The sequence below is a fragment of the Solanum pennellii genome, chromosome 11 (genome assembly GCF_001406875.1).
Source record: "Solanum pennellii chromosome 11, SPENNV200".
NCBI lineage: Eukaryota > Viridiplantae > Streptophyta > Magnoliopsida > Solanales > Solanaceae > Solanum > Solanum pennellii.
Genome location: NC_028647.1, coordinates 47,990,397 through 48,001,958, shown reverse-complemented (window position 1 = coordinate 48,001,958; position 11,562 = coordinate 47,990,397). Strand labels below are relative to the sequence as shown.

Here is an 11,562-nt window from a genome sequence, read left to right as displayed (position 1 = left end):
TTCCCAGCCTCCTAATCTAGTTAGTACTTCTAACTCTGGTACAGGTACACAAAGCAATATTAATGACTCATTACCTGCTCCAACAACGTCTGCTTCTTCGGTCGAGCACTTATCAAATGATCTTCCCATTGCTCTTCGCAAAGGTAATAGAATTACTGCCAATCAAACTCCCATTTATGCTCATTTAAGTTATCATCGTCTGTCTCCATCATATAATGTCATTCTCACTAGCTTATCATCGATCAAAGTTCATAAGACTGTGGCTGAAACATTGGTTTATCCAGGTTGGCGTCAGTCTATGATTGAGGAGATGACTGCTTTGCATGATAATGGTACTTGGGAGCTTATTCCTTTACGTGAAGGCAAGACCACAGTTGGTTGTCGCTGGGTATTCACAGTTAAGGTAGGCTTGGATGGAGCTATTAATCGTCTCAATGTGAGATTGGTTGCTAAGTGATACACTCAAATTTTTAGCATCGATTATGGAGATGCTTTTTCACCAGTTGCCAAGATGGCTTGTGTCCGTCTTCTTATCTCTATGACAACAATGAATCATTGGCCCCTTTTTCAGTTGGACATCAAAAATACATTCCTACATGGAGAACTTGCTGAAGAGGTATATATGGAGCAACCACAAGTGTTTTTTGCTCAGGGGGAGTCTAGGCTAGTTTGTAAACTTTGTCGGTCCCTCTATGATCTAAAGAAGTCTCCTAGAGCATGGTTTGGTCGTTTTCGAGTTGTTGTCCAACAATTTGGAATGATCCGAACAAAAGCTAATCAATCTGTATTCTATAGGCATTCATCTCATGATAAACATATATTTTCAATTGTTTATGTTTATGATATTGTTATCACAAAAGATGATCATGAAGGTATTGCTCAACTCAAACAACACCTCTCAAGTCACTTTCAGACAATAAATTTGGGAAAGTTGAAATACTTTCTAGGCATTGCAGTGGCACACTCTGTCCATGGTATTGTTATTACTCAAAAGAAATATGCCTTAGACATTTTTGAAGACGCCGGTATGTTGGATTGCAAACATGTGGACAGTCCAATGGATCCAAATATTAAGCTTATTCCAGGATAGGGGGAGCCTCTAAATGATCCTACCAGATATCTGAGACTTGTTGGCAAACTCAACTATTTGACGATCACGCGACCAGATATCTCATTTGTTGTTTGTATAATTAGCCAGTTTTTGCAATCACCTTGTGATAGTCACTACAATGCAGTGATTCGCATCCTACGATATATCAAAAGCTCTATAGTACAAGGTTTATTGTATGAAGATAAGGGTAACAACAACATTGTTGGATATTCTGATGTAGATTGGGCAGGATCTCCTTCTGACAGGCGGTCCACATCTGGTTATTGTGTTCTAATTGGAGGCAATCTAATATCTTGGAAAAGTAAAAAAGCAAGTTGTCGTAGCTAGATCAAGTGCAGAAATAGAGTATCGAGCTATGGAACTAGATACATGTGAGCTTATATGGTTGAGACAACTTCTCCAAGAATTGAATATGGTAGGAGTTGAACTGATGACATTGATTTGTGATAACCAAGTTGCCCGACATATCGCTTCTAATGCAGTGTTCCATGAAAGAATGAAGCACATTGAGATAGATTGTCACTTCATTCGAGAGAAGATTGAGACTGGATACATCAGCACAAGTTTTGTCAACTCAAAAGATCAACTGGCAGATATTTACACAAAATCACTCCAAGGATCTAGAATTGACTATATATGTGGAAAACTAGGAGCATATGACTTATACGCTCCAACTTAAGGGGGAGTGTTAATTATCGTATATTTAGATGCTCTAGATGTAAGAATATTCCTCAATCCCTTTAATTAAGTAGTTATGATATAACATAATATTTTATTAGTTTCTTTCCTTATTTACATTATCTGTAATAGCTATTAAATCCATCAACTTTAGTTAAGTGTACTATTCATGGAAGAGTACTTCTTTACAAATCGAATACATGTGATTACGATTCACCAATTCAAAGTCATCAAGGAAAGAACCACATTATGCTAAACCAAGTTAACATGGAAACCACCTTACTTATGCAAGTCCAAACTACTCAAGGAAGGGGACTATTGCTCAATCCAAACTACCAATGATATGGTGGGGCCTCACCAAGTCAAGCTACCATGAAAATCCCTCTATTGTGCTAGTTAAATCTAACCATTGGAATTAAGTTTGAAAGGAACCCATGACTTTTGAGTCAAACCCTAACAATTGGAGATTTCTATCTTTTGAAATTGGATTTTTAAGGAACTCCGTGGATGAGAGATGTACTTGGACGAAAGCTATCATACCTTGATAACAAATCCCACAATTGCTTGAGGAATAGAGACTTGATCTTGACCCTAGCTTCAAGTCTTTCTTTTTCTTCTTCAATTTCTAGAGAGAGAAATATTTGAGAGGGTGAACTTTGTGATTCTTTTGGGACTTTCAAAATAATGTCTTGAATGGTGAGTTTAAAGGGGTAAAATCACTTATATAAGGCTCTTAGGCTTAGGAAAAATGACCTCACTTTAATCTAACTTAAACTGGAATTTCTCAAAATGACCCTCACTTGGTAGCCTACTGCCTAGGTCTCACGAGAGTCACCACGAGTCGTGCTCCGCACCACGAGTCATGGTCCTCACCACTGGTCGTGGTCTTTGGACCAATATCTAGGCCACCTTTTCTTGGTATCCATGAATTGAAGGCATCACCACGAGCCTTCCTTCGTGTAGTGGTCTTCACCACTGGCCTTGAAGTGGCTCGTTAAGGTGAGCCAACATTGGGCAGCCCATAGGGAGCTGCCTAGTAACCACGGACCACACCACGGGTCTTGGTCCCCACCGCTGGCCGTGGTAGTGTTCCTGAAGGTGGGGGCAATGCTTGGAACTCTTAGGAAGACTTGGTCACTTCCCTAGGCTCTAGCCCCTAGTTCTTGGCTTGTTTCCCTCATACTTAGCCCTAGTTATCCTACTAGACTATGGGATGTTACAACTAGCTTTTTTTTTCTTTTCGAATTTCCATCCTTCAGTAGTTGTTTTCTTCTTCGAAATTCATCAAACATTTTTTTTTAAAAAAAAATGCATACTTATTTTCTCTTCTTCGAACCCTCTCTCGCTCCTACAAATCTTCCCCTTGGAGAATATTATTTTTTAAAAGTTATTTTTTTTCTTAACAACTCAAATGTAAAACGAAGATTGTGTAAGAAAGTTGATAAAACCATATTTTTTGCATTATACCCTGGACGTGGCCGGCACCGAATGACCATTTCCGATCTTGAACGAACCCTTGTCCTGGCTTACTTAATTCAGAGGAAGACTTAAACACAATATATAACTCAATGAATAGCTTAAAGTTAATAATTAGCCAAAGTGGAAACCCAAGTCTTAGTCGATTAAAAATGAAAAGAAAATACTAAGAAACTAATATCATCTGTCTGTAAAGCCTCTAATATAAAAAGGGATGTTGGACAGGACCCCCACTCATCCTAACAACTGAAAACTAAAACAATAACTAAATGATGAAGATGTCCTCCAAAATAGTAGGGAGGCTAACAAACTGACTCTGAGTTGCTCACTGGATCAACGGTACACTGAATGCTGATCCTAGTTACCCACGTCTGCATCATGACACGATGCATGCCAACTGACATCAGTGCATTGAATATACGAGTATGCGAATTGGAATGCTAACAACATTTAATCTTGAAAAGCAGTAAGAATAAACACTTACCGTGACTCTACTGAACTCATGAATAACTAACTCATTTCAATATAATGCAATTTAAAAGTAAGTGCAATATAAAGAAAAACTATCTGAAGACATGTTGTAAACTCTAAATGTATACAAGGATACAATTAACTCTGAGATGTATGTAAAAATACAAATATATTGATGTATATAAAAATACAATAACTTATGTGGGAGTTTCTCTAACCGACAACCATCATTTAAGAGCTACAGTGATGTTACAACAACCTACTTCACGCTGCCAGTGCATCCTATACCCGGCCAAAGGTATACGACCTGAACTGCCCAATAGATCCACTAGTCTACTGTGAAAACGGTTCATCTAAAAAGTATGACCCCTCTTCTACCCATGGTGGCTACATGATATATGGGGGTTGTGAGTTGTCTGAACTCTCCTCCATATCGGTGCTCAATACTTCTCCCAAAAATATGATGGCTCTTATGTTTAAAAACATATTGATTCTTTGGTTTGAGATTAGTGCTCAAAATATATAGCTCAAAGGCTATCTTGGATATTTAGTTTCCATGCTTGCTTCTTTTAGAAAGCTATAATTCTGCCCTAAAGCTCCTTGGAACTCAAAGTTTCCTTACTTGTTTATATGTGAAAAAAACATTTAAAGTATCATTGGGAATAATTAGTCTCCATATACCTTTGAAGAAAAGAACTTCAACTTAACTCTTTACTTATCTTGAAACATGAGTGTTATAAACAAAGTTAAAAATGTTTAAATTTAGACTCTTTACTTTAAGAACTTTACTTTAGCTTAGTTCTTAACTTTATACTTGACTCTTAACTTCCTTGAGTTTGATCTTAAATTTCCTCAAATTGAACTATGGATTCAAGGTTATAGTTTGAGTTCTTTAATAATTTCTAGGTGTTTAGGAATAATTTGAGGTAATTAGAATCATTGGAAGGTGTTATGTACCTTGTAAGGACATAAAAGGACTAAACTACTAAAACTGGACAAAAAACGCAGATCCGAGTGCACTGGTGGCGCGTCGCGCCAGGCCCCAGTGACTAGTGACTGAAGCCAGGTTCTGGCGTACTGCAGGTGTGACGCGCCTGGCTTGCCCAGGTGCGTCTGGCGAATTTTTCTCTTAGTTTTTCAATCTCCGGATACCCTAAGCCTCCATGGTTTCATACCCAATCTTTTCTAATCTGAACTAAAACTTGTCTTTACCCCAATTATACCCTTAAAATGAATTAGGAAATAAATGGGTAAAAAGACTAGTTTGCCCTTCCGTAAATCCGGATTGGACTTTCCTTAATTCAACAGCCTAACTTTCGAATAGTGTATCTCCCTCATACGATATCGAAATTGTGCAAATTTGGCGCCGTTGGAAAGGTCTTTCAAACTATAACAAGAACTATTATCCTGAGCTAGAAGTTATGGGCATTTGAAATTGACCAAAACTCACTTTTAAAACTTGGGAAATTTTCCAAATTTTTTCCTTTTCATTCCAAAATTGATAAATTTTGGTTTCTTAGCTTATTTTTGGCTATTACAAGTTACGAGATGTTACACACACACTAATTGTCAAAATGAGTTGCTTAAAATTCAAGAAAGTTACATTCAATAATATGAAGTAGGTGTTGGATTTTGTGATTGATGAAGGGCGGGTGAGCTGAGAGATGAAGATGAAGGAAAATTTTTAATATGGAAGAAGAAAGTTAAAAGGAGTGTTTCAATGGGGAAGAAGAAATTTGGAGAAGACAACACAATAAAGAGAGAACAAAAAGATAAAATAATTTTTTTTAAAAAGATTGAACTCACGAATTTCATTTACTTGTAAGCAAGAAATTTCACATTTTTTTTAACTTTAACTTAAAAAAAATTTAAAAAAACTTTTAGATATATATTGGCAAATAAAAAAATGTCAAGTGTATGATTTTACCATTTCATTTTTTTATTGTATTTTTATTATTTCACGCACTTTGAGGTGAGTGAGTACACTCACTTTGCCAAGTCATCTCTTAGGGTGGTCTTTAATCAATTCAAAATTGTTAAGATGAATATTTAAACGCCCGTATAATTAAAGTACTAAATCAAGTTTTGCCGTCATGTTCAGGTGAGATTTGATGTATTTACTCTAAGTGTAGTTGTGTGTATCTAAAATGCCTTAATAACTCATAATCCTTATAGAACTCCTACTGTCCTGTATAACATGTACTATTGTCGTGCATTCGTTATTGAAAGAACAGACAACTAGTTTTTACCCATCAATTGTAGCACCTAGTATCATTCTTAATTTTGCACTTCATCATTTTTATTCACTTCTTATATGCACACTTAGTCATTGAACCCCATATTCATCCTGATTTAAATTCTTAGACTTATTATATTTCAAAGTTTTGAAGTGTCAGTGAGTTTTATCTCCAACAATTCATCTTAACTCGAAATCCAGTTTTACACAATAAAATTTCACTTTATAAGTATAAAATAATTATATATCGGCTCAAACACTACTAAAGTCTAGTGTTTAAAATGTGAAATGTAGTCAAGAATCAATATATTTGTAGTAAACTATATTGAACTTCAATATACCGAAGGAATTTATACCATAACCGTAGAATACCGAAATCAAGCTCTGAATTAAATTTATTCTAAAGTAGCAACGTCACTGCTAGTTGAAAAAACTTGATCTAACATCGAATAAAATGTCACAACAGATATTGGGTAAAGAGAACAAAGAAAACCATTTCACACCGCTATCTTAAAAGCATATGTGAGGGGCAATTAGCTTGTCGGGGTTCATGATATTGTTGGGATCTAAAGCATCATCTATCCTTTTCATCGTCCTCAAATTCTCAATCCCAAGTTCTTTTTCAAGATACTGAAAATACAGTGCAATAAAAGTCATTTAGGACACTGGAAATTAGTTTGGGTGAGCAAGAAACAAAGCACACAAATTGAATCCCAACTTAATCAAAAGATGAAGTCAGACACATTTTAAATAAAGCAATGCTGTTATGGGTAGGAAATATATCTAAACAACTAATTGATAACAAAATAACAACAAAAGAAACACCGAAATATATAGAAAGAACATTTGTTGGAACAACAAAATTATGGATAGAAAATGACCCACAATATACTTTACACTTGGCCTTATATCTTTTGGCCGACACAAGACGATAAAATACTTTAATAATAATGGCCCTTTACTTTATTTATGGCCGACACAACTTTTTACATATGTCCACCTTAGCTTTGGCCGACACAAGACGATAAAATACTTTAATAATGGCCCTTTACTTGGCCGACACGACTTTTTACTACTTACGCGTACTATTTTATACTATACACATACTATTTACTACTTTTACATATTTACTCCAGCTGTACATCTGGAATATAATTATCTTCTCCTTTGCACTTTGAACATAGATGATCAGGATATTTCTGTCCTATTATCTTACAATATCTTGTCATTAGATTAGGAGAAATAAAATTTTTCCGAATTGCTCTTGTTGTAGGTGTTTGCTCTGGTTTTAATAGGCTTAATATCCACTGCCTTAGGTCTTCCATATCTGCTACTCGGATTTCTCTGCAGTTGGAGTATATGATTGTCTGATCTCTGTTATAGTAACTCCAAATTGCATTTTCGTTCAAATAGTTGTTTGCTATTTCATTTAATATAGTAGCTATTCCAATAGTTCTCTTATTTGCGTAAAACTCTGGAATATCTACCTTTTGTATTTCTTCTTGCGTATCTATCTTTTCAGGGATTATCATTTCTCTAGTTAATCCAATCTTTATAGCTTGTATCGTAGGTTTGATCTCATCATATAGTATTTCCGCTGTAGCTGAATAGAACTTTATGTAAAATAGAGTTCCTTTAGTTATTCTCTTGTATTGTAAAAATGCCTTATATAATTCTGATATTTTGGATACTTCTTCTCCTGTTGTTGTATATACAGTACTTAGTAATCCATAGTTGTAGCAGGTTGCTACTAGGTTTGGATTTGTTCCAGGTTGTGCGATTAGCTTGTTATAACCTTGTAAATATTGGGTTATATAGTCTTCATTCGGGTTTTTTGTATCTTTTGCTCTGGGGTTCTGATTTAGGAAAGTTTGTATTTTGTATATATTTTCTATATGCATTCTAGTGATGTGGTTGTATGTCTGTTTCTGTGAATCTAAGCTGGCTTCATAAGTATTTATCTGTGGAGGTACGAATATGTCTTTTTTGGTATTTTGAGGAGTATATGGTTTAGAAAATAATTTATTCATGTTTGTATTTGTATATTTTACCTTAGCTTCCTCCTTTTTTGTAGATGGTCCTGCTGTAGATGTACTCCCTGCTGTAGCTGAGCTTCCTGCAGATGTATATATCTTTTTGTTTTGGGTTTTTAGGTGTTTCCCATCGTCACCTTCTAGCTCCGCATTTTTTAAGTCATGCTGCTGACTTAGCTCCGCATATTTTAAGTCATGTTGCTGACTGTTAACTGTTTCTTTTAATACTTGTACGTCTGTTTCTATTTTCTCCATCTTTTGACAAAGATTTGTCATCATAGTCAATATTTTTTCCATTGTATCTTTTTCTTGAGAGATAGTCTGCAACAAGATTTTTGTCAGTTTTAATTACCTCAATTGTAAATGTAAAATTTAATATATTTAATACCAATCTCCTTATTTCTTTTGTTGTAACTAAATCCTCTACCTTTTTAGTTATCCACCATTTTACCTGTGTATTATCTGTTCTTACAATAAATTTATTGTAAACAATATATGGTTCAAATGCTAATAAACATTTATATAATGCAAATAATTCTTTTCTATTTATTTCCCATTTTATTTGTGCTTCTGCATAAGATCCTGAATAATATCTACAATGGTGTTCTATTTTTTCTTTTTCATATTTATATTTTAAAACTCCTCCATAACTACGATCACTTGAATCTGTTTCAACAATATAAGTAAATGATTTATTTTCATCAGGGAAATATAGTTTTGGTAATTTTTTACATAAATTTTTAATATTTCTTATATGTTCTTTATCTTTATTGTCGAAATATTATTCAACATCTTTTTTATGTTTTTTATGTAATGGTTTAAAATGTTCTGCTAATTTTGGTATATACTCTCTTACTTGATTTACTACTCCTAGAAAGGATTGTAATTTCTTTTTTGTATCTATATTTTCATCAAGGGTGATTATTTTTTGTACTATGTGGTTTTGCATTTTTATTCCATTTCTATCTATTTGTATTCCTAGAAATTCTATCTGTGGTTTCATAATTTCTGCTTTCTTTTTACTTAAACTTATACCTGAATGTTTAGTTATATGTATGAATTTTTCTAATAACCTTATATGTTCATCTTGTGTTTTAGAATATAATAATATATCATCTATATATACAATACAATTTTCTAACTGGTTAAAATAGTTATCCATAAAATGTTGATATCTACCTGGTGCATTTTTATATCCAAACGGTAAAACATTCCACTCATAGAAACCTTGCGGTACTGTGAATGCTGTTAGCTGTTTAGATTCTTCTTCTAATTTTAGGTGATAAAATTCTGATTTACAGTCAAATTTACTAAAATAGTTATATCCTTGCATTTGTCTTATTTTTAGTATCTTATTCGGTATTGGGTAATTATATGTTTTAGTTTTAACATTTAGGTTGCGATAATCTATAACCATTCTACTTTTACCTCGTTTTTGTTCACTATGTTTATTAAATATAAATGCTGGACTTGTATGTTTACTATTGCTTTCTTGTATATAATTATTCTCTAATAGTTCATCTATATGTATTTTGAATTCTTTTAAATCATAAAAATTATATTTTAATGGTTTTTGTGTTATTATGCTGTTTTCATCTATTAATTCAATTTTTATTTTTGTCTTATGTTTTTCTCATTCTTGTAATGGATTTTCATTATAAAGTAATTCTAGTTGTTCATTAATTATTTTAAACTTTATATATGGTAAATATGATAATTTCTAATTGTGTTATTTGTTTTTTATTTATATTTTTCATTTCTTGGTTTATTTTTTCATTTCCTTTTATCCATTCTATAGGTTTACGTTGTTTATTATTTACTCTTTTTGCTCTTATCTTATTTCCGCATGGTGTAGTAAACCACCAATGTGTTTTTGTTATTATATGTTGGTAAAATTTATCTAAAAATGGCATTCCTAACAACATATCTTTCGTTGTAAACTCAAAATTGTATATTTCTTCTATTGTTAGTATTTTATCCCATATTTGTATTTTTATATTTCTTGCTTTATATGTAATCATACTTCCTTCATTATTAAATCCTGTTACTACCATAGGTGTTTTTAATTTTTCCCATTTATCTTCTGGTAAACAATTATATTTACATATGTTTGCTTCTGCTCCTGTATCTATCATAGGGGTATAATATCTGTTGTAATATCCTTCTACAATAATTTTTGCAAGTATAAATATTTTCATTATTCATTTTGTTCTTTTATGATTATTTTCTTATTTTGAGTTATTGTTAATTGTTCATTTTCTATATTATATGGTTTAACTTTTTCTAACCATTTTATTCCTAATATAATATTCTGATTTCCTTGGAAAATTTTAAATGGTATTATTAGGGGTATCCTCCTATAATTATTTCTTTTTCTGTTATTTCTTCATTTGTATTTACTATCTCACTAGGTAGTCCGGGGCATAATTGTCCTGTTTTTATAATTTCTGTTTCTATTACTAATTCTCTTGTTATATAATTTTCTTCTTGTCCTGTATTTATTAAAATTTTATATCTTCTTTGATCTATTATTCCTGTTATAAAATAATGATATGGTGTTATATCTTCTAATAATTTTTTTGGAATTTCATAGTTTCTTCTAGATGTACTCATTCTTGATGAGGTAGTTCTTGTTAATGTATTTGGTACGCTTGAAGTACTCAATCTTTCTTTTAGTATTTCTAAATCTTCTTCTATGTCAATTTCTTTATAACTATAGTCATTATTATATATTACAGTAATTATTTTTTCAAAGGGATTTTCTACTTTTATTCTATCAATTTTATTTTTTGCTGTTACTTTGTGTTTTGTTGTATATATATATATAAGTTTTTACATCTTGCTGTAAATATTTTGCTTCCTGGTGCTAGCTCTATTCCAGACATCTTCCAATATAATACTAATGATTTATCTATATTTCTATCTGTTAATGCTACTGGAGAGTTGGCACTTATTATAAATTTAAATTTCTGGTATATTAGATTTCCTCTAACTGCACTAATCACGCTTTTTTCTATAGGGTGTATAATTCTATCATCTGCTAAGTATATTTCAATAGGTGTATCTATTCCTTCTCTAAAACAAGTTTTTATTAATATTTCTGTTCCTCCTAAGTGTACATATTTTATAGGTGTTTTAGCTTTTATATCTTGTATTTCTTTATTTATTATTCTTTTATTTAGTATAGGTATCTGTGCTTTTCCTCTTGTATATTTACAATCTATAATATGTTCTTTCTGACTAACTACGTAGTATTCTTCTTTCTGTCTTTTAAACCAATTTATTAAAGTAGGTACTTCAAGTACTTTTTCAACACTTAAGTCTAATTCTTTTCCTCTTATTTGTTCAAATATTGTATTATCAAATATGATCTTTTGTTCTGATAATTCTCCATTTTGATAATCTTCTTTAGATATGATTTTTATGTCGTCTTCAGACATTAGATTTCTTCGTCCATTTCATCTATATCATTATTTTCTTCTTCATTTTCAAATTCTATATCTGATACTTCATATATACTATCATTTTCGCTTAGTTCATAGTCTATATATTCTATT

At 32.3% G+C, this 11,562-nt stretch overlaps 1 protein-coding gene across 1 annotated transcript; it reads right to left on the bottom strand.

The window, feature by feature from the left end:
- Positions 1-7,099: 7,099 nt before the first annotated feature.
- On the bottom strand, positions 7,100-8,260 carry LOC107003889. The gene has a single exon (XM_015202145.1). It carries the CDS (start codon positions 8,258-8,260, stop codon positions 7,100-7,102), a length of 1,161 nt encoding a protein of 386 aa, XP_015057631.1.
- Positions 8,261-11,562: the final 3,302 nt, after the last annotated feature.

Bases quoted from the DNA above. Each gene is read 5' to 3' on its own strand.
- LOC107003889 (XM_015202145.1), bottom strand. From the start codon at position 8,260: ATGGAGAAAATAGAAACAGACGTACAAGTATTAAAAGAAACAGTTAAC.